Genomic DNA, 23,649 nt, shown 5'->3' with positions numbered 1-23,649 from the left:
CTTTGTTAGCAGGGAACTTTGTGTTCTGAGAGCTCGTGTTGGTGCATCTCAGGAATCACTTTGGTTCTCTACTACTTTGAAATTGTAATTACTAGTGTACTTAACAATATAACAAGTTAAACTACATTAACCTACTATTTAATCTCAAACTACCACCTCTTTGGTTTTTTTTGTGTTTAAGATAGCTACCTTAATTTGACAAATTATAGTACAGCCATGGTTTCCTCTCTGCATGTGTCTTCTCTGGAGATGTCAGTTAGTGTTTGTTTGTTAATGTGTGCAAATACAACATTGAATTATAGAGAATATTCATTGTGTTTAACATGTTGAGGGACAAGACATGAGCATTGATTAACAACAGGCAAATGCTATAGATATACAGAGAGAAATAAAGACAACATTTCTGTATATCGTTGAAATTTTCATTTGGAAGCATGGATCAACAGCCATGTTCTTTAAATCATCACACGGTCGCAGATGGTTTATTCTTTCATGTTACATCTCCAGACATAAATACAAATCTTAAAGGATGCAATGGGCACTTTGTAAATAGAATAAAAACACAAATTTAATATACACAAATATTTAAATATGTGTAAACATACAGATGTATGCACATTTTCAGCAGTTCAATGCAAAACAGAAGAGATCCAGAATGAAATGATTAATGTTAATTTACAGGCAATTCTAAGATGTATTTTATTCATCTGCCTAGCATGAATATTTAGTGTGTAATGTTTAAGACCATGTGATCTGTTTCTCCAGTTTATAATGAGATTGTGAGGAAATTAGGGATTGTTTGTAACTACTATATGAATACACCCTTAAAATCTCAATCTGTCAACCAGGCCAATACACAGAGGTAAAGAAATATCGCAACACTCCATTGAAAGACAAACAAAACATGTACTGTATTTATACTTGCAAATTAGTAGGTTAACTTTGAATAGGTACATTCTATTTCTTTAACCTTTACCTAAAATTTTCAAGCAAACAGAAACTGCAAATAAAAAATGAGCACCGATTCACAATATATTACACATTTGTAACTGTATAATATACAATTCTGATACTATAATAGTTGACTAAAGGAATTCTAAAACTTTGTAATTTATAATATCCTATAACTCTTATACACGCAACAGTGGTACACCAAACAAATTGGCTCTTTGAAAAAATCCTCTGCACACGTGCAAACTGGGAAAAAAAACAAAAACAAAAACAAAAAAAACAAACAAACAAACAACACACACCCTCAACCACTTTTAAAATCCTTTCTTTTAAAGATTGCAATTATGGCATGTCTGTGATATTAGATATCAGATAATATACAGTGGAGAAAAATATTCAAGGTATAGGTGAGATTACATGTTTAAAGGTTGAGTCAAAATTTTATGTAGGACACTGTGAATGCTCCCAATATTAAAAAATAATTTTAGATGCAGCCATCCGTTTGTCAAATTATTACATTTGAGCAGTTGTAGCTAGCAATTACTTTTTCACCCATTCGTTATAGAGAGATGAAAAGAAAATACAAACAGCTGGCCATATCTATAGTAACATAATCATTTCCATTAAAAAGGATTATTTCAGCATCTATGTGAAATAACATGATTAGAAACCATTAATTTACATTTGATTGTCATTACAAAATATCTATAAATCAAAGTCATCTATAAGGTATAAAAGCAGAGCACATACATTTCTAAAAAATACCATCACAAAGAAATCTGAGAATGCCGTATATCATTTGTGGCAAGGCCTTTGAACAGTATGAGGCGCCAGTTCACATTATACTTTACTGTGTACATGTTTCAATATATGGCTACATGCCATGCCAAAATCTACAGTTTAAAAGTACACCAGGTGAGCACAATATCCCTAACACCTTTTACAATGTAATGCAGTCCAATTTAATAGCCCTGAAATTAATGCTGATTTTTTGAGGCTTATGATGTTCAATTTCTGATTAGATTGAGTCAGAGGTGTTGATTGGAGCCAATGATAATTTTTGAAAAATATGGCTGTAAAATTACCATAGAGTTGAATTAACACCCCTGCCCGTGACAAAGTGCAGTGTCTGACAACAAACAAATAAACGCTACAAGCATCATAAAGTTAGTATTACTTTGCAGGGCTATTACATTTCTATCCACTGGTGTTCATGAAATTGTGTTCACCTCACCTGTATATTGGCCACTATGTATTTACATAAGACAATTTTTGTCTACTGAATGAAAAAGATTAAAGGTATATATTATTAATTTGAATTTCAGTCTGTTATTGTCCCCTCACCATGCACCTGCCACATAATGTCTGTACTGGCACTTTGATTAACCCAAACAGCTTCACTTTAGTTAAAGCTAACATCAAGTTGTTTTTAGGGCAGCTGAACAAAAACAGAAACATTTCTCCTGCAGTGTGACACAAGCCTGGTGTGCGGAAATATCAGAATAAAATTCAATTTCAAGCTCTCCCTCTAAGTTTTAACAAAGTGTTGAAGAGGCAAACATTGGTGTCTCGCAAACCATTTATAGTAGTCCATTTTGCTCCGTTCTGATTTTCATAGAGAACAGCCATCCATCTTATCTTCCAAGAGTTTTGATGAAACATTGTCCTTCCTTTTTTTCAGTACATTGAGACATTGAGAACCTAAAAACAAAGTATTTTAGAAAAATAGGTTGTTAAAAATACATAATAAACCACAAAAAACAATATTCTGGCACAGCGTTAGCCAAGTAAATGTTTTTCCCTCTCCATGGGTGGAAGGATGGAGGTTGTTTAATATCAAATGAGGTTTTTATTTTGTTGATTACAAACAGAAAAACAGAATTTGGGACTTGTGTATTAAACAGTACAGCATCCACCCAGATTAATACAGGACTGAGAACTATCTTGTGTTTAAGGTTTGTATACACAGTATAATCTCTATGTATGTGAAACGTATTTTGGTTAACAGTGGCTTTATAGACATTTATGGACATTAATCCAAACTGACTGCTGTCCTCCATGATGGAGAAAGCTACTAATCTATCAGAGCCGCCTTCCAAGCCTACATGAGGAGAGTATTTGATATTCCAACAATGGAGTGGTGGTGTAACTTGTGATGTCCTACTGTAGTGTTCATTACTGTCCGGAAATAATGAGTTAGGATTATGAGAGAACTGAGTTACCTCAGGGTAACAGGCCTAAAAAAATTCTGAGCAATGGTGCTCACCCACAGCTTCACAACAACACCAAATATGACAATCACAGATTAAGGTTTCAAAAGAATGAGTAAATAAGTAATCAGTATTATAGGTAATGGAAATTTCTTACCGAATCATCCATGATGGAAGATGGATCAAAGTAGTCCGGCTTCAGTTCAGTTCTTTCTCTGCGATTCTTTGATGCCGGCTGAAAAATAACAGCTCAATCAGAACATTGCACCAAATATGTAATGGAAATAAGAGGGAAAAAAGGGTATTTGAACTTTATGGTTAAAAAAAAAGAAAAAAAACATGCATAAACTGTGATCAAATGCTGCAAGTTTACTCAGCTAATACAATGCAATCCAAGAACACTACTTAAGTTTCTATGTATACAGTGATCGTATGCATTCACATACACTAAATGCACCATAATCAAATCAAAGTTAAAGCCTGACTGGACCATAAAGGGATACTTAGTTTTGACAATGGTGGACATTGACATTTATTCAATATATTTATATACAGCACTGTCTGTTGGCATTTCTTTGATAGAAACACAGAATCCAAATGAACATTTCTTAAATTACCAAATCGATGTCCATTGTGTCAAAATCCATGCCCTCATTGATGTCCTCCAGGCGGTCCTCCGATGACATCATCACATCCTCCACTATTGGCTCCTCATCATCCTCCATGAGTCCAGAGCCTCGACGACTGATGAGTACACACAGATACTTGTCAGGAGACTGTGCTTTTTCACATACTATCTATTGGTCAAAAACGGTTCCACGATTAAAACTCTAAAAAGTACTATAAATCTTACATTGCTTGCTGCATGTGGTTCCTCATCTTGGCATAGTGCATGCTAACCCGCTCTTGCTGCTGACGGGCCTCAGCTTGTTGCCTCTGTGTCAACATCCAAGTAACCTGGGTACTGTGGGGCAGTGGGCAGTATTTAACATAACATCATAATGGCATAAGATACTATAAACAGCAGTAACATTTGCAAATATTAATTTCATGATAAGGTAAAGGAAAAGGTACAGTTGCTTAGAAAAGCTTTTGACTTGCAAAACTTTCTAAAAACATGTTTTCATTTTGTCATTATGGATTACTGGGTGTAGATTGATGGGGAAAAAAATCACATTTTATCCATTCAAATTTTAATCTACAACACAATAGGTGTGCAATTAAGGGGTCTGAATAGTTTCTGAAGCCACAGAATGCAGAAACGTTTTCATACTTGTAATCAATGGATGCCTGGTGATGATGGTGTGGCTGCTGCTGGGTAGGCACAGGCTGATGCTGCTCTGCTGGCATGGTGTATGCAGCCGTGAAGCTGTCCTCTGGCCTCATCTTCTTTGGATCCCTCAGTACAGTGGAGGTAAGGTGGGGTGAGTGTATCATCACTGGCGTCTGCACGTTCTGCTCACGGTTCATCCAGACAGCATCACTACTGCTGCAGCTGTTCTCTTCTGCTAGAGAAAAGAATTTCTTAAAACTCCTTGTATTTTACTGAACGCATGCAATGGCCATAATAATATGTGGGCGGTGGCAGGGGATGTTGGCAATTAACATAAAGGTTCCTGGGAGAATTAGTGTTCCTTACTGACTAAGACACATTGTTGAATGGCTCACCTTCAGGCAGTTTTCTTTTGCTAGCTGCAGCTGGCTTGGACTTCTTACTTCTGATGGTGGACCCCCGACTGCTGATCCCACTGATGACAGACATGGTATCATCATCCCCTCCAGTCTGCAGGGAGTTCCTGTAGGAGATGAGGGGCAGCCAGCAGTCCTCTCTCTGCAGAGCCATCTGAAACGTCATGAATCGCTCCAGGTACATGTGACTGTGGAAGTCAGAATGACAACAGTTAGCACCTTTTTTGAGTCCCTCATCAGCTCTGTGCTCACCACATCATCACAACATTAATCACTGCTCATGTCTTGTCACTCAAACTTACACTGTTCTCTTGTCCTGTCGAATTAGCTTGCTTGAGAACTCACTCAGAATATCCAAAAATGCTAGATTAAGGGGTGGACTCCCCTCTCCTTGGGGACTGGGTTCTTTGAAGGCGAATTCAATTCCATCCCTAAAACAAATACAAGGGAAATAAGGAATGAAGAGCTTTCCTCATTAACACTCATCGCATCATTGTAAAAGCTGAGTTACACGCAAAGCTGTAAACCACAAGGTCTTGGATCAGGACTTACTTGTGAAGCATGGCAATAGCCTCCCTGGTCTTCAGCTGATCCAAGCCAAAAGTTAACGAGAAGCGTCTGGCAAGCTCTTTAATGCCGCAGAAGGCTGACGATGAGCGGTCGAAATTGAAGCCAAGTTCAGACAGCATCTCGTTGAATAACTACCAAAGGAAAACAAGGAAATATTTGATTTCTTTACGGGTAGTTTCACACCTGGGAGATCTAAATCTTAAGACTAAATGCATTTGTGATCTGTAGCATTTTAAGAAAGCTGTAGCCCATTTTATTTTTATTACAATTCAGTCTAAATCAATCAGTCTTTTCTCTGTTTATAGGTCATGATGGCACACTAGAACATTCTTCTGTTAAAGTGATGTGTCATAGATTAACATAGAAGTCTGTAAATTTACTATATTTTGTGTTACATCAATTCTAAAAAGTTCACTAATATCTAGAAAAATGAAACAAGACCGCAATAAGTATGTCACAGAGTCTCCACCTGGACCAAGAATGTTACCTTTTGCAGGCTCAATATGAGTGTCTTTGCGCATTGGATTTTGTCAATTTGTCTCGTTTTACTCATAGTCTCCTTGATGATATCTCCGTAGTCGTTGTAATACTAAGGAGAAAGAGATGGGATACTTTTAACAAGAAGAGCAGGGCTGAAGGAATTCTTTTCATTACTAAAAAAGGGTTAAAACCTACCCTCATATACTGTTTAAATATATCTGCTCCAGTGTTTATTTCCACAACATTGTAAATGATTAGTTTGCAGTAGGCAGCTAGAAGGTTTCTTCGCTTGTGCAGAGCTTCAATTTTACTGGCTTCATCATCTGGCTGTCCATCTGAAAAACATAAAATAATAAAAATCATGAAAAAATACTGTATATATATTTAGCAGTCCATGCCTCACTTTTCAGATTTAACTGTGTTTTTACACATTAACACATTGGTGCTTGACTCTGACCTGTGCTGTTGTTGTCATCATCCTGATCAATGAACACTTGATCCAGGATGAAGTTGAGCAGCTCCGCCTGCAAAGAAGCGTCTGGCGTATAGACCAGAGGCTCCAGTTGTTCCCGGCCTGAAGACATAATTTGGTGGCTGAAGATCAATAGCAGATCACATAGTATGGTGAAGGCCTGGAATAAACACAACACCTCAGCATTTATGACAATAACAGCCGACCAACCACATTTTCAGCTGTAGTGAAGAATGGCCATGTGGAAAACAAATCAGGAATAATGGAACAGTCCTGTCAGCATAATCTCACCTGCTCTTTGACTGCAGTGTTGATGCTGTTTAGGTAACGCTGACACATTAAGGAAAAGGCTCTCATTTGCTTTCTCAAGGTCACCATATCGCCCTAAAAGGAGGAAATGATCAGTTAGACAATCATGTAAGTGAACAAAATACAACATTTCCCTGATTTAAACACAGTGATTCAGCAGTCCAAAAAAGTTTGTTTTCACAAATAATAGCTTTAACACCTGTGAATACCAATGTAAAATAATGTAAAATACCTTTAATGAACCGCCATCTGAAACCTTCGCTAGATGCCACATGATGATGTAATGTGTGCACTGCATTGCATGAATCACAATCTGAGGGGGAAAAAATCAAACAGATTAAATGAGATGCTCCATTCAGTGACTAAAACTGTTGTTGTTTCTGACAATTCAGAGAGGACTCTACTGTTAGGGCTTTGATACCTGCTCAGGCATGTCTCCATTCTGCAGACCTGTGTTGAGTAGCCTGTAGTTGCTGGTGAAGAGATCCCACTTGGAGAGGTCATGTGCACTGAAGGGAGAAAGAAAAGTGTAAATAAAGAATAGTACATAGTAATATAATTTACATAATGCATATGTTATTAGACTTAGACTTAGACAGACTTTATTGATCCCTTGGGATGACTCCCTCAGGGAAATTAAGTGTCATTAATTAAGTATTATTCATATCTTATCTAATTAAATAACACAAACAAAACAGATGACTATTGAAATCATAAGCACAATTGTGTCAATTGCTTTACTTGTGGAAAGCGCTGATCTTCTTGAGTGTAGATAAAACCTGGTAGGCATCATCATCATCTGGTTCTTCACCCTGAAAAATAGGAGATCCAGCCCATGAAATCCTGGACGTTCACCCTCACCTTTGCTTCTGTGAACATGTGTTCAAACAATCCATGCAAAGAAACATCTTACAGCACCCACCTCTTGCAGGAAGTCCTCCAGGAGCCTATTGAACTTGTCTACGAGCTCGTCGAGAAGCTGGGAGCGGGCGATGTCCACTCGGTTGAAGATGGTGAACTCTTCGTTGCAGAGATAGTGGTAGGTGGTAGAGCAGGCCTCCAGGACCTCAGTGTCTGTGTGCTTATCCACCACTTCCCAGATTTGCCGCAACAAGGCGTCCAAATGCTTGATGAGAACATGAAAGCACATAACGTTGTTTTAGAGGCACTGCAGGCAAGTTAAAGTTGCATGATTTAGAGCAACTGAAAAAACTGACAAACCTTCTCTAGCCGGCCTGTTGTGTAGATGTCAAGATCAAAGTACTTTGGTATTTGTAGCAAATTGGTCACCTTATCAATATCAACGCAGTACTATGACAACAGAAGAGAAAACAATTAGGTTGAATAGTCAGGAATCAAACATTTTGCCAAGTAAACATACAAATTAACTCTTTAAGCTGTTGGCTGTAGTGCAGAATATGAGTATTCACCTTTGCCAGTAACAAAGGCAACGCAACGGCAAACATCTCCGTGATCCGTGTCCGATCATCCAGCTGTGTTTTCTTCTCCTTTGCAGTCAGGACCTTTTTCATGAACAAAAGCCCAACCATGTTAACAACATGAAATCATACCAAAAAAAAAAAAACTAATTTAATCCTCACTACGTTGAGCATGACGACCAGACACTCACCCTCTTTCCTGTGCCTCTGCCTACTGGAGGGTGGCATTCACAAGCCTGCCGAACGGCACAGAGCATGATCTCAACCAGAGCCGTCTCCTGGCGATCAGTCAGAGCTGAAAATCACAGACACATATAGTTACTGTCAATGTCGTGGTAAGACTCGCCCCATTAAGTGACATCCTTAGTCTGAAGCTAAAAATCTGAGCCAGTAAGTGCCTGACAGTTGTCTCTTACCCTCTTCCCCTGGCATGGGCTCATCCAGCAGCAGGCTAATCATAGATTCCCAGTCCTTCAGCAGCTCCGACGCACACTCCCACAAGCTATCCACCAGGTAGGCCCCGTGTTCATGGAGCTGTAAAACATCAAATTGTTTAAATGTTATTGAACCACATTACAATTTTGGCATTTTTAATCATAATGAGCATGGTGTTAACATCCAGAAGTGAGACACAAAAGTCTGGTTACCTCACTCTCCAGGAAGAAGAAGACAGTAGTCTTGATGAGGCTGCCATTGAGGCTCTGCCTGCCCCTCCTGGGTAACCCCTCCTCCTCTGGACCTCGATGACTGAAGAGCCTTTAATCAGCACAACACAAAATACTGTTAAAAATGTCTGGTAGAGGAAGATGGAATAAACGCTTGCGGAGCCTTTGGGAAAGTACGAGTGTCACACACATCATGTCACACATTACAAAATTTTGTGACCTCACTGGATTTTACCACTAGTCTAAATTTATCACAGTTTGCATGCATGTTTTTACAAGCACAGATTGAATGTACGAATCATGTGTAATAGGTGTATTATTTAGATATAATTTCTTTGTTGGATTCAACATAATTGCTGCCTTGAGTAGATTTCTTGTTTGTTTCGCTGTTAACTTGGCTGCACACCAACATGTTACTTTATACTTTTGATTTTGCAGTGAAACAAGGTCAGTGCTGCACTCCGCTATAACTGTTGTGAAGCTCCAAGCTGACTGCAGCTGTTACCCTCCACAAAGAAGCCATGTTCCAAGTCCACAGAGGGTGAGTATAATGTAATGGGGAAAAAAGGTGGAATATTCCTTTAAGTCCATCTGCCTCTCTGAGTTAATCTCCCACAGGGTGTTGTCAATGTTAGTCTCAGATTTAAGCCTTGCCAAATGCTTGACACAACACAACCCCAATCAGACTTGTGTGTAATTATTCTGTCAGACTAATAACTGTCACTACAATCATGCAATTTGTTGGAAAATTATATTGACTTTCATCAGCAGTTCAACTTCACCTTTAAACAATAAAACACTTACTTCTTGAAGAGAAATTCTCCTGCTGAAACAGCGATGGGTCGATGTGCTGAGTAAACCAGGTGATAAACACTCTCGCAATCCTCTGCTGTCAGAACCTCATCACTACTCCTGTTAGATGACATGCATTCCTTCTTAGTGATAACGGCTGGTATAATGAATTTGAAGATGAGCAATTAAAGCTTTTAAAGTTAATGTGAAATGGTTTGTTTAAAGTTTTCTCACAGAATCCTATATAACAAAATACAGTCATACTCTGCCCATTTCAAAATCAGTGACAGTCACAACAACAGACAACAAAATGATGATATCTGTGAGCACTAATGGGAAAGGGAAATGTCTTTTTGTTGCAAAATATATCAAATTCCAATCTATGATGATCATTTCGACTTTGATTGATATTGTGTCTTAAAAATCACATAAGATGGCTTCATAAATTTTTTTAACACAGAATGTTTCCATTCAAGAGGAGGAGAGGTTACTCACTGTAAGACAAGTGTCAGAAGTTTAATGGCTTGCACTGCGACATCATATTCCTTATCCAGAGTCATAGACACAATGCGGTCCTGTCAATGAGAGTGAGTTCATGTCTCAGATACAGTATTTTAGCAGTAGGATCTCCATAACATTGACTGTATAGTCATGCATGGGTGTAATTAAGCTAAAATTCTTATGTTACTCTGGTTATCTACAATATAAGAATGGTGAAAGTGAAAAGCCTGTAAATCTCAAACTGTTAAATGATGCAGGATGAGCTTCTAACTCTAACGTGACGCAGCTTCTGGCTCACCTTGAAGCGACTTGTGAAGAGCTCTAGTCGAGGACTGAGCTCTCTGTTGTAGTAGAGGCCTTGCAGGGCAGTCAGGCACTTAAGTCGCACCTCACCTTGCTGGAGTCACAGTAGAGGTACATAAAATATTTATATTCTATTTGAATGTCAAATATCATTACCCCATTACTACAGTTAAACCTGTTTATTATTATGCAACCAACCATAACTTCTAATAACTAAATATTATTATAATAAAAATCCCTTGAGGACCCAAGTCTCACACAGGTAACTGCAGGCCTGAGATCACACAACACAGATGCTGTCTGTTAGCTCACCTTGTCGTGCATTGTCCAGCCAACATACTTCAGGTAACTATCATTGAGGAAGGCATCGCTGTACAGCTTCATCCACACCCCAATTTCCTCAATACAGATCGCTCGGATCTCAGCGATGGCATCACTGGCAAATGCAAGAGAACAGTTTAAAATTTAGTCATTTGGCCTGTCACGATGCCTTGTATAAACAGAACTGAAGATACACTCATAGTGGTGTTGACAATAACGCCACACTAGAGGGCGCCAAAAAGCCACAAATGATAATTGCAAGGTCCCAGCTTGTCGTGATGAGACGTGAGCACTGAGGGGCACCTCAGTGAAATCTCACAGTCAACACAGAGTATGCACAGTAAGTCAATCAAAGATTCACATACCGATATCTGTGAACAAACACTCCTTTGAAAATTGCATTCATCATGTTTTCAATCTCATCTTGATTTTCTTGAAGCTGAAAGAAAAACACAAAATCATACTTTTTAAAAATGATTTGCAACAGCCCTCTTCAAAGCCAAACACAAAAACTAAAAGAATGACTTTCAAGAGGTTTAGCATGAAGATAAGTAATTTTAACAATGTTAAAGAGTTAGACTGGAAATATTTTTTATTATTTTCATTATTATCATTATTCTTTCTTTGTATATTTTTTTATTTTTCTAATTTTAAATACATTTAAACCAACAATGTATTTGTCAGCCTGGTACCTTCTGAAGAATTATATCCTTGAAAATGCCTTAAAATGGGTCATAAATACTGTATATAGTTTCATCTTATAATAAAACAGAAGTAAAGACCATCTATTAAGTATTTAAAGCAGCAGGACGGTGTGTGTGTGACTGACTCAAAATAAAAAGTGCCCACATTCATCATGATGAAGTAACATGTCACTCAGTCTTTTATGTGATATATCTATATGTTGAGGCTTTGGTTACACAGGGGAACTTGGAAAGTTTCATTCATAAAAATGTTATCAAATAGTAAAAGGATTTCGCACCGCAGAGCTTTAAATCCTGCTGTCAGAAATCAGCAAACAAATTTAGCAGTGTCAGTATAGTTGTATGAGAGGATCAAAACCAATTCAAAAATTCAAATAGTGCAGCTGCCAATGATACTGACAGAAACCTGCATTAAGAGCCTGAGGCAGCTGTCGGAGTGAGAGAATATTTCCCAACTACTGAACTATCTAAGTTGTAGTGCTAAAAAAAATACCAAAAAAACATAAACTCTAATAATATTTAGACTCATTAAGTCAGATGAAGGCAATATGGTTTATAGGTCAAATGTTTTTTTCCCTGTGGAGACTATTAGCATATATTTACCTTAGATAAGACTCAACTTGGTTAATTGCACACAGTAAGTACTAGTTCCAACCAGACAGTGCAAAGTGCATATAAAGATATATCAAGGTAAATTAATTTACAGAATGAACAATGAACAAATATACAAAATCTACAATGCAAGTGAATGCTGCTGTGATATGTCATTAATGGAGCTATGATATGCACAGCACAAACCCGCCCAGTATTTGAGGGAAACACTGAATACATTGGAAAGCCTTACTCTTGTGATAAAGTGTAGTTGCAAGTGTTGGACAACTTATTTTTCCTCTCACCTCTTTACGCTTCTGTAACAGGAGCTCCAACCTATCATTGGCCCTTTTTGCAATGACCTTGTTCCTCTCCGCCTCATACTGTCTCTGTGTGTTGTCCATGTTGATGCTCAAGTTCAGAGCGACGTTCACCAGGGCTGTCATCAACTTCATGGCTGGAAAGGACAACAAAGTTGAGCTGAACACCTAAAGGAGCGGCAGCTTAGCAGACAATAACAGCATGAGCGTGCAGGAATGCAAAATACCAAAGTGCATGTTAAAACTGACCTGCGAGTGTGCTTGTGTGTCTAAATGCCCTGACCTGTGAGTCAGACAGGCCGGTGAGCAGCGAGATGACAGTGTCCATCATATACTCATCGTAGATGATGCTGTACTGACACTGACGCACCAGAACAGCGATGAAGTCACAGAAACTTATCCTGAATTTCTTCCACTGAGGCCCTGACAGAGTTAATGGATAGTCACCGCTGTCCTGTTTGATGATAGTAGAAAGATGATTCAGGTTAGGAGCATCACATTGTTCCTTTGCCTTTACATCTCTCACATTTAAAACATCTCTCATGTTATTTAAATGTCATCAAAAACAAAAAACGCATCACCTCATCAAACTCCTCTGTCATTTTTCGAATGATCTCGGAGTTCTGCATGTGTCTGAACATCTCTCCACTCACAGCGCCTACGTGAAGAATCACAGAATGTCAGTGAAACACATTAACTTGCTGTCAGACTCCCAACATTGTGTCAGATACCTACCTTTACACCCAGAGCACTGAATGAAGAAGTTGATTAAGTCCAAGAGAGCAACGTCCCTGTCGTGTTTGTACGCCTCAATCCAGTCATCAACAACCGACTACGAGATAAAACATGACCAAGATCATTTATTTATGCATCAAATCCAAATAACATGTTGGAAAGAAAGCTCTGAATATCACTGCATGTTAGAGATGATGATGATATCCTAACGACTAACCTACAGCCCCATTACAGCTAAATCAATATCCAAAACAATGTAAAAGGATGAGATGAAACTACAAGATGACAAATAATCTTTTCACCATACTACTGTGCACTCACCTGTGTGGCACTCTTGCCCATTTTAACCACTTCGAACAGGGTCATGTTCTCCATCCCATTCTCTTGGTGATGGCCATTCACCCAGCCGAGACCAGGGACCCTCCCCCCTCCCCCACCTTTGGCCTTGTCTCCAAGCACCTTCCTCCCTTTCTTGGCTGCCTGTTGGGGAAAAAGAAGTTCAATGGAAGACAGAAGATGAAAGTATTACTGTGCTATCATAACCATACTGCACAAGAATGTCATGTGCGTTTAGACTGACTACCTGATCTGTTTAATGAAAAGTTAAAATCTATCACAGTGTGAGACTAAATCATATTACAGACATGACAATGATGCAGACAATGATGCGGCATTAACTCATTTTCTAATCAAGCACAGCTGCTGTGTAATATCAAAGTGTTTATCCTCCATGTCAGTCCTGTGATGTTCTAGGAACCAGTCCAGGATGTTTTATTGCCTTCCATCCAATGCATGCTGGGACTGGCTCAAGCCTCCCTGTGACCGTGATTACTCAAGGACTGGTATGGAAAATGGATACATGAATACATAAGGTTTGAAAAGCATACCATGCCCTTTCTAGCCTTCGCATTTTTGCCATCAGGATCCTCAAGATCAGTATCTGAAGACAACTGAGATTCTGCCTCTCTGTGAACAACACATGAGGTCATTACAAACTTCAAATGTAACATGGAAGAAACATTCAAAGACATGTTTAATTTGAGGGTAAATTTCTGTGTCTTACTGAGGAAACTGAAACTCTGTGTGCAAATCCTGCGCTGCTATCATTTCTTTAACATTTTCTGGATCTGCTGGAGTAGGTGCCTCTACTGCTCCGGACCCCACGCAAGAAGGTATACCTTCAACTGCACCTGGAAAATAAGACAAATCGGAAGAGTTTGTTCATGAACAATTTCACTGACACCAGCTGCAACAAGTCACAAACAAATCAAAGTATATCTTATATACAGCTCAGTTTAAAGACCCCACGTGATGCTCTTGACAAAGGGACGAAGAGAACATGTTTATGTTTATTTTCAGATGGAGCACATGCATCCAGGGATATGAAACCTGTCTGTATGCCATAATTCGGATGAGCATGCAGAGATATTATGTTTAGTAAAAGTTACGACAAAAACACAGCATTTGCTGGGCCTTATGTAAGGTCACCTTAGCAGTAATTACATTGATGATAAATCAGTACAACTTATGAGTCATGTACCTGTGAACACAAGAAATCCCAGAACAATCTTTTAAACAGCTGGTGGTTTCCAGTAGTTACATGGAAACTACTCAGAAAATATTGCCTATGAAAGTGACTGAGCTCACCAGGTTTTTTTTGTTTTTTTTTTGACATTATCACTTAATTGTAATTGTGACGCACATTTATTTTTCAGGCCAAACAGACACAGTGGGTGCATTTCATGGCTTATAAAACATTTGCAGAACCCCCAATAACACAGGCGTAAATAATTAAATGAAAGATGGCTGAATTCCATTCCTGGTATTATGCATGTTGGCTCTCTGTCACACTGAGAAACGTGGACAGAACTATTTTTATGTAATTAGAAAAATTGTGCTCTCCATACTATGCCAAAATATCTGATGTGAAAAGGGTCTCTGCACAGAAAATTAATCACAGACAATTTTGATTATCAAGTTCTTGTTTAGGTCCATTACCCACCCAAACTGCTACATTTGCTAGACATTTGCAGCTTATAAAATGAAACACTTTGCTGCTTCTCTCTGTTGTAGATGATTGGCAAAACAAAAAAAGCAATCTGAAGATGTCATCCTAAGTTCTGGGGAAACGTGAGACATTTTTCAATATTTTCTGACACACTGTAGGGGAAACAATTAATTGATTCATCTCAACTCAGTAACTGAAGAGAAAAATAATTATTATATGGAGCCTTGCTTTATCTCATGTCTTGTTCAAAGCAATTCTCAACAACCAAGCTTTTGTTATGGGCTTAATGGGGATGCCTTCCTCAGTCACTGCACTTGTTCACTTCCACTCTTTATTCATTTTGCACACTCACAGATCCTGCTTTTATCTCAGACTACACAGATAATTCTGAGCTGGGAATCAGTTATTCTTGACTCCCCCAAATGCACAGCTGGAATTACAGATAATACATTATCACTTTTGTCATTCTCCGAATCACAAAAGTCTATTTTCTGTGGTGTATTATTACCTGGTGCTGAAGCAATCAATCAGATGATGAACATTATGGTGTAATTTTTCAAAGATGAATGAACAGTTTGTCATTCATCAAATAAAAATCCAAAACATGTGTTAGGTAATGCATCACCTGCATTAAGATTTGCATGTTTTACTAGATTTCATATCATTGGTAATTAACCAGTCTGAGCTTATTGACTGTTGCTCAGAGAAAATAAGCAATCTGGAGAAAGAAAGAAATGATGGGAATCCAGTCGAGCTGACAACTTTGGAGAGCACCAGTAAGTGGTGGAGTCAGTGTCCAACAGAGTATGTGCAGAGACGCTGAAATGACGCTCAATTGCCTTGTTTGGACTGGTAGTACAAAGGAGGCAGTTCACAGAAAATACAAAGTCTGTACAGTGGCACTGTAAATTTTTAATCAAGCTCATACTGTGAGTTTCTAGTTAAAGAATGGGGGATATCAGGATAGTGGTACTGTGTAGTGTTCAACTCGGGAGCCGCACTCACAGGCAGGTGATGTGTCTTAATCCTCCCTCATTGTTAGACCTGCACTGACATCTTGACCCAAAGCTGAACACGAATTGTACTGAGCAAGACAGACAGGCGGCTTTTTAAAGGCAACACTGGTTTTACTTTACAATTCGCCAGGTGGTTGTGTGACAGAGACGCAACGACAGCTGTACTCAAGGACCATCATTAAATCTACAGCTGAGCTCTCACTGACTAACACAGATGTCACGGGCAATCCCTGAAAATATACTGTACACATGACATGGTAGTTCGTGCACTAAACCTAGGACCATAAATGGAAATGCATACTCCGCAATGTAACGTTTGAGACTTTCTTGGAGAAGTAATGTAGTGCTCCCACAACTATCTATGACAGGTTGTGATAGTAAAATCTAAATGACTTCCAATCTAAAACAAATTGATCCCAAAACGATTCTGACACGCGCAGTTGTATACTTCCGAACTACAAACACCACCACAGATGTTTCCGAGGCTGGTGATTCCTGTCCACTCTCATCTCTTCCTGACGTGCCGTCTCTGCTACGACGGCCAAGCAGCTCTCGGGCTAATGCAAGCTAATCTTACTGATGTGTGATGTTAGCCGAGACATTATCAAGCTACCTGTAGATCCTATACATGTCTAGTTTATTCGTACCGATCTACGAAGGTTAGGACTTTAATTCACTTTAGGATTTTGATACATTTACAGCATCAGATTAGTGGCTAGCTCGGCTAGCATTGCTGTTTGCTGTAGCTAGCTAACGAGACCAATATTTAAGACAACCTGGAAACTTAGATTACCCTTATTAATCACGTTAATTTCAATTTATTTTTGATAAAGTGGCATTTCTATGTTAATGACTCCTATTAACAATTATGTCGAGCGTGTGGCCAGCTAGCTAATACAGCTGCATCAATGACAAACTCCCTGGATGTTAACGTTAGCTATCCGCCATTTTACCACTTACCTCGAAACACGGACTAAAACAAATAATCCAAACGTTGCGGACTTTGGAAAGAGGATGCTTTCGTTAATTTCCTGCACAAACTGTCATTTTCCAAATCTCAAAACTAGTAGTTTTATTTGCTAGCTGACGTTAGGAAGCTCCTTGGTAGCTAACATAGCAAGGTACAGTTTGTATTTTCGTTGTTATGAATGCAGCACACACACCACCTGTCGGTATTACCGTGAACTGCTGGTAAGAGGGGCCATATCCTGTCCTGCCAAGCTTCTCACTTTTTTCCCGTGCAACCACTGCTCGATCAGCAGTGACTGTAGACAGTATCTGAGAAATTACCACGCAGCTTTTAGATCCTAGTTTTATTGAATCGCTGTGTTGGAAAATACCCACTTCAGGGTAAGACGCAGTTGTCTGAAATTCATCCGTATGTCTCTGTGAGTGCAGAGGTACTAACTCACTAATGTATTTGTACATTACACATATATAAATATGTTAAATTCACAGATGATGAAAAAGCAGTATAGATTAAATACAGATCTACAACTTCAAGACAAGTTCTCCCAGACTCATTAAAACAACATTATCTTGAGGTGACAATTTAATTGTAGGCCAACTAATAACCTGACTCTGTCACTCATCTGCTCATTTGGCTGGTGGTGATTTATTTGGTTTATGGACTGATTACACAGAAACAGCTAAACATTGCTATTGTACATTAAATTGCAAAATATTAGAAGTTCCTGACTCTTGTTTAGAGGCGCGTTGTACTGTAATTGAACTATGTGTTCTTAGACAGCAGGAATAGGTCTCTAAACATTTCATGACTTTCATCCTTTCATGACTGAAGTGAATCATGAAGAGATTCAGGTCCTCAGTTTTTACCTGAACAGCTTATTGCATATAAAGAGCAAGCTACCCTCATTCTGTGTACTCCTATGAAGCATTACACTATCATGATAAAAGCAAAAGTACGATTAAAAGATTATTTTTGGCAACTAGCATCAATATAAATCTAATGCATACTAAATTATGGCTTCAAAAATTTCTTTATAATGTAGTTAAATGTTTAAATATGACAAACACATGGCCTGCACTAACCTGAAACCCTCAAAAAATCAATGCAAAAATCCTATTTATGTTTTGAAATAAAAATGTTGCCCATAGAAATCTTTACTAATCTTTACTAATAATGAAATGCAAGAACTTATTATTTCTGTTACTTATTCATGTTCTTGTTCCTTTTTGGTAATTTTTTTTGTCTGGCAGCTGCTTTTGATTTGATGCATGATAAGGATGTTCATTTCAATAAATAGACCCGAATGTTATTTCCTCCTCCATATATGTAGGTGAAGGGGGACACACAGATAAGATTTATTGCTGGGTTGTTGTAACAAAATGAATTATGTACTGTATATAAATGATCATCTATTCTTTACTGTCACTGACATTTGTTGTAGTTTCTCAGCCACTAGTGTGCAATGAACATGATAGCTCCATTATCATTTCATTATTTTTCATCTATTTATTGCTGCATTTTGGTTGCTCAGCTTTTCACTGGAGGTGTTAGCATCCCATCATTCCTTGCTACACTACATAGACTCGTATCCGGACCAGAAAATTATTAATACAATTCAGTATCAATATAGCTATCACCAAGACTTATGGTAATGTTTGTATCTGTAATCATCACACTGATTCAAATATACTGATATTAGCAATATCTATACTGATGCTATTATCACTGTTAGACTCTGTCCAGTGTCCTGCAAAACTTTGTTCAAAAGTTGTACAATGTCAGGCCAAAATGAAACACTCTTTGACAGCTTTGACATTTTATTGTTCCATTAATCATATCTTACAGGTTTTGTAAGCGGTACCAACTTGAAAAGCCACCAACTGTTAGTAATTATGACTACTTCTATAATCCATGTCATATCTCTTCCCTTTACATCAAAATGTATGTATACAATATGATCCATTCAAAGCCATATCTTCATAGGGGAGTGGAAGTTGTGATGGAAACAGATGTGATGCAGTGCAGTGTCACCCGAAAAACTCGAGTCACACGTGAAAAGGAGAGAAAAGTCTACAGTTCTGGCAGGCTGCGCTTGAATAAGGGATTGGTTTTTCCGCTGGTGAGGCTTCATCTACATGAACTCATTGAGGAAACTGTTTACTGTCCCTTCAGGTGTCTCTTCCAGAGGCTGTCCCTGACAAAAGGAAGGCACCACGAGGAGATCGGGATCCTTGATCTCGTTTTCAATGTCCATGTTGCTGTGAGAAAGAGACAAAAATTACATGGAAATGTTTTAAGGATATTCACTGTAACTCCTGCAGCTTCCCTGGAGTGTTTAACTGCCAAGTGTTTAAAGGAGAAAAAATCCCACCAACCTGAATAAGAATGATGTGGACTCAGTGAAGTAGAATGTGCTCACAGGCAAACATCCCATGGTTACAGACATGGTGTAGTGGCCTGAAAAAGCAAAGTTATCAAGTTATGATAAATCTCATCACACATTTTATAACACAAATCAAGGCACCTGTATTATTTTATGGCTTCTCTCCGACCTTTCGAGTCTGGCATTGATCCTGTCCATACATTGACTTTTAATCCCTCCCCTTCAATGGATGGATTTCCACTGGTTATCGTAGAGTAGAACTTAGCATCATCGGGAATATCTAGAGGATGCATGGTGCATTGCAGTGCTTTTTTCTCACAGCTCTGGTTTTTGCTGTCAATCTCGTAGAATATTCCCTGTCAGATGTAGACATAGATTTAAAAATCAAGGTGCAAAACTGTTTCAGGTGAATTGTGACATTTGTTTAAGTAATAAATCAGTTACCTCTTCAAAAAACATCAGTAGATCCAAACCTAGTGAGGTGTTGATGGGATGGCTTTCATTTGATCTGAACCGTAGTTTCTTGCCCATTGAATCATAAGTGAATGCACCAACTGCTTTGATTTCACCCTTTAGGTTCATCTGGTATCATTTAACAACACACATTCAGAGAGAAAGAGAAGGTTTAATGCTATATTTCCAGTCCCTGTGCTGATGATACAAAAAGATCAGAAAAGGTGTTGACAAAATGTGGAAAAAAAAAACTCACCACAGACATGACTCCAGTCATATTGGGTGCATCTGCAAAACAAGAGTTAGAAGTTACATTTGACTTACAATAAAACGATAGACTTTTGTTTGCATACAGAGTTTTGAAAGCTACATAACACATGGACAACTCAAAATCAAATAACGGGAAGCCAAATGACGGAACTACAGGTTCTTACGACAAGGCTGATGGTGTTCTGCATGGGTGGTAGCAGTCAAGCACATGAAGACGACGAGCGCAACAGCTGCATACATTTTTCTAGTCCAGAGGGAGTCACAAAATAATGTTCAAGTGACAGAAAACAACCCTAAGTGCATCTAGCTTTCAGTGAAGATATTGCTGCTTTTATAGGGCCACAGACTGGTGCAGTCAATAAGTATTGTCTGGAGGGGTTTGTCTGAAATCCAAGATGACCCCCAGTACTTTAAAGGCCATCTTGATGTTTGAACATCAAGCTGTCTAAACATATTAACCCATGTCCCAGCTGGTGGTGACCCAACAACATATTTTTTCTTAGGCAATCTTTTCTTTTGTGTTTGTGCAGCTGTCCTCAAATGTTTTTGTGCAGTGTTTGTCTCTGTCTGTCCTCACACTTTCAAAAGTACCTTTCAGGATGTTATATCTAAACAGAAGGTCAAGTGAGTGTGACTGGAGGATAATCAAGTTTCATGTGAGGGAAATAGAACTTTCTCGACAATAATTTCTGGCTTTATTTAATTGTATGGTTAGTAATAATGGTCCCCCCATTTACAATAACAGTTATATAGGCCTATGGCTACATTTGAAAATAGTTTGGCCAGACACTGATGCAGCCTGTGTCTGTCAAAAACTGAAACCTTTCTTTGAACAATGACTCTTCATATACCATATGAGCTAGTTGTAGCTGGCAAGCCAAGGAGGCTGAGGAATGTCTGCAGATTTATTTAAAAGTATGAGATTTTAATTTGACAATGAATATTTTAATCTCCATTAATTCATTTTCTGACACTTATCTAGAGTCAGATCACAGTGGCAGCAAGTTAAACTAGGTAGTCCACCTCACCCGGCTCCTTTTGACCAAGAGCAGCAGCAGCTCTACTCTGAGCTGTGGATATCTGAGCTCCTTACCATGTCTATAAGAGTGTACCCACTCACCTTAGATAGGTAGATAGATCAGTTGGTAAATCAAAAGCTTTGCCTTCCAGCTCAGCTCCCTCTTCACCATAACAACCTGTCAATTTCTCACTCCATTTTATCCTCTCTTGTGATCAGGACCCTGAGATACTTAACTCCCTCACTTGAGGCAGCAACTTTCAAGTGGCTAAATGTTATTATCAGGAACTATGCAAAATTAAAATTAAATGTTATATGCATAACAGGATTCCTAAAGAAAGAAAGAAAGACAACCTGATACATCATAGCCTTTGGTATTCAGAAAAACATAGACATAGATAATGAAGAAGCCAGGTGTACCCATAATGTCTCAAAATGTGGAGAACTAACACATTTAAAAATCCCCACTGTAAGACTGTACAGCAGACTTGGTCAGTGGTGGCCCCTTAAAACCTTTCTTTTATAAAAGTGATCCAAACTAAATAGAAATCCTGGAGTGTTTATACCAGATCAACTGCATGAGCCAGGTCAGAAATGTGTTGTTGTCACAACTACACTTTGTGCAGCTGTCTTTTGTTCTCCTGCACATCAAAATGTCCCTGTTGTGTCAGTGCTTTCAAATAAACAACTTGGTGCACTGCACTGTTTGACAGGTGAGAAACACCAAAAACCTGTTTTTATGTGTGCTGCATCTTTGTTGGCCTGCCATTTCCTCTGATATTTCCACAGTATATAGCTTGTTGTATATGGGCAAATAAATGTGTTTTATGTGACAAAAATAAATATTGTTGTTGGAACTAATTAGGCTTTTTAAAATTATAGTCTTTTTTTATGTATAATGTACAATACTTAAATGGCTCAGAGCCATTTTAGTCATAAACACATGATTTACATGATAGTTCATTTACCATAAAAGCAAACAAGAGAAGTGATTTTCAGTATAGCATTAGATGCTGTTTACTGAAGAAGGAAATGCATCCAAAACTAAAAGGGATCCCTGAAACCACAAGTGAATGAAATTGAAATAGACTGAGAGTAAACTGTACATATCACAAGGGAAATTACTGTATGAGGGGAATATGGGGGAGGAGGTTATGAGAATGAGGGAAGCCCTTTTCTCTATGCGACCCTTCCCCTTCTACTGACCACATCATGCTGGTTCAAGAGGAGCTCAGCATTTTCTCTTTCTGAGAGGAAGTCAGCTTATGAACTGTGACTCACCCACTGACCCACAGCTTATTACCTCATATTGCTTCTCTTTGTTCTTATTTCTGCATGCAAAGTACAGTAAATACAGTAAGTATCTCTTTTTGTGCATTCATTTATTCCATGACATCATCATATCACTAACCAGAATGTTATTAGTTAATAGTTATGCTTGATTTATTTTATTCTAACATTCACAAATATCATCAAAAACATCAGCACAACATTAATGTCCCTCAGAGAAATGGATGTCTCTGCCTGCAGTTTGTACTACGGTTCAGTGTAGTAGTGGAAACCAGTCTTCCTCTAGTTCAGAGTTGGTTTGAGAAACTTTTCAAGCTAACCTCTCCTGTGGTGTTGTGTTTGTTCACGACATCCTTGATCCCACTTCATATAACCCACAGCAGTAAATCAAATGGTTTAAGGGCAGTGGCAGCAGCGTGAGCATATGTGATATCTCGATAACTCACTGTAGATAGAATAGTGAATTATGTGATAGTTTTTCTGTTATTAAAAAAGAAACAAGCTCTATTATGGTAAAAGAAACCAATCAGATTTTTTGAATGAGGTGTTCAGTGTGGATTTTGCAGGAAAATCCCCTAACTAATCAAATTCCTAAAACTGTGTTAAGTAGATCTGTATTAGATTGGATTAGATTTTAACATGCATACATTGGAATTAAGAGCAAACTTTAAATTAATAAAAGATGTCTGGAGGTGGTCTAAAGCAGACCGTAACCTGGAGAAGGCCTGCTTTACCATAGCAGACAAAATGGTGTCATCAGCATAGAGATCGATGCCGTAATGTTCAGTTATAATGTAAGTTAATGTATATAGTAAGTAACATGAGGCCTAATATTGATCCTTGTGGGACACCTTTATTAACTATCTAGGAACTTCATTTGAAACCAATGATGACAACTGTCAACTCTGCCAGAAAAATACTATTTGAATGATCAAATTAATCAATAAAAATATTCACATTATTTTTACATTTCTCACCCCTACCCATTTTTTTGCCTTCTTTATTTCAATGTTCAAAGAGAAAACTTACTTAGAACCCCTTTAATAACAATATCACTAAAAGCAATAATGACTAATATTTCAACAACTGCTGCTGAATCACTTACAATTACAGTTCCCAATCAAGTCAAAAACATCAGTTAACCCAGGTAACCTGTCCATGTTGTCCTGAAAAGGAAAGGAGGCATAGT

At 38.3% G+C, this 23,649-nt stretch overlaps 2 protein-coding genes across 2 annotated transcripts; both read right to left on the bottom strand.

Moving 5' to 3' along the window:
* Positions 1-451: 451 nt before the first annotated feature.
* stag2a (stromal antigen 2a) lies at positions 452-17,388 on the bottom strand. Its single transcript, XM_018692112.2, has 34 exons — positions 17,037-17,388; positions 14,116-14,242; positions 13,940-14,018; positions 13,374-13,532; positions 13,053-13,149; positions 12,899-12,975; positions 12,567-12,771; positions 12,303-12,454; positions 11,068-11,141; positions 10,694-10,817; positions 10,377-10,475; positions 10,073-10,152; positions 9,590-9,697; positions 8,768-8,876; positions 8,537-8,654; positions 8,312-8,415; positions 8,112-8,204; positions 7,903-7,992; positions 7,604-7,807; positions 7,423-7,493; positions 7,103-7,190; positions 6,914-6,994; positions 6,664-6,756; positions 6,358-6,532; positions 6,096-6,235; positions 5,908-6,009; positions 5,403-5,551; positions 5,153-5,281; positions 4,830-5,038; positions 4,435-4,666; positions 4,015-4,125; positions 3,779-3,905; positions 3,319-3,396; positions 452-2,652 (listed from the first exon to the last, which is right to left on the bottom strand). Exons 2-34 carry the CDS (start codon positions 14,157-14,159, stop codon positions 2,629-2,631), a joined length of 3,825 nt encoding a protein of 1,274 aa, XP_018547628.1. The 5' UTR covers positions 14,160-14,242; positions 17,037-17,388; the 3' UTR covers positions 452-2,628.
* A 1,457-nt stretch (positions 17,389-18,845) lies between these two features.
* On the bottom strand, positions 18,846-20,496 carry epd (ependymin). Its single transcript, XM_018692113.2, has 6 exons — positions 20,317-20,496; positions 20,139-20,170; positions 19,874-20,011; positions 19,599-19,785; positions 19,422-19,503; positions 18,846-19,304 (listed from the first exon to the last, which is right to left on the bottom strand). Exons 1-6 carry the CDS (start codon positions 20,390-20,392, stop codon positions 19,178-19,180), a joined length of 642 nt encoding a protein of 213 aa, XP_018547629.1. The 5' UTR covers positions 20,393-20,496; the 3' UTR covers positions 18,846-19,177.
* Between the last annotated feature and the right edge of the window lie 3,153 nt (positions 20,497-23,649).

This window comes from Lates calcarifer, linkage group LG20 (assembly GCF_001640805.2).
Source record: "Lates calcarifer isolate ASB-BC8 linkage group LG20, TLL_Latcal_v3, whole genome shotgun sequence".
NCBI classification, from domain to species: Eukaryota; Metazoa; Chordata; class Actinopteri; family Centropomidae; genus Lates; species Lates calcarifer.
The sequence above is the reverse complement of the archived record's forward strand: the minus strand, read 5'-3'. Positions and strand labels throughout refer to the sequence as shown.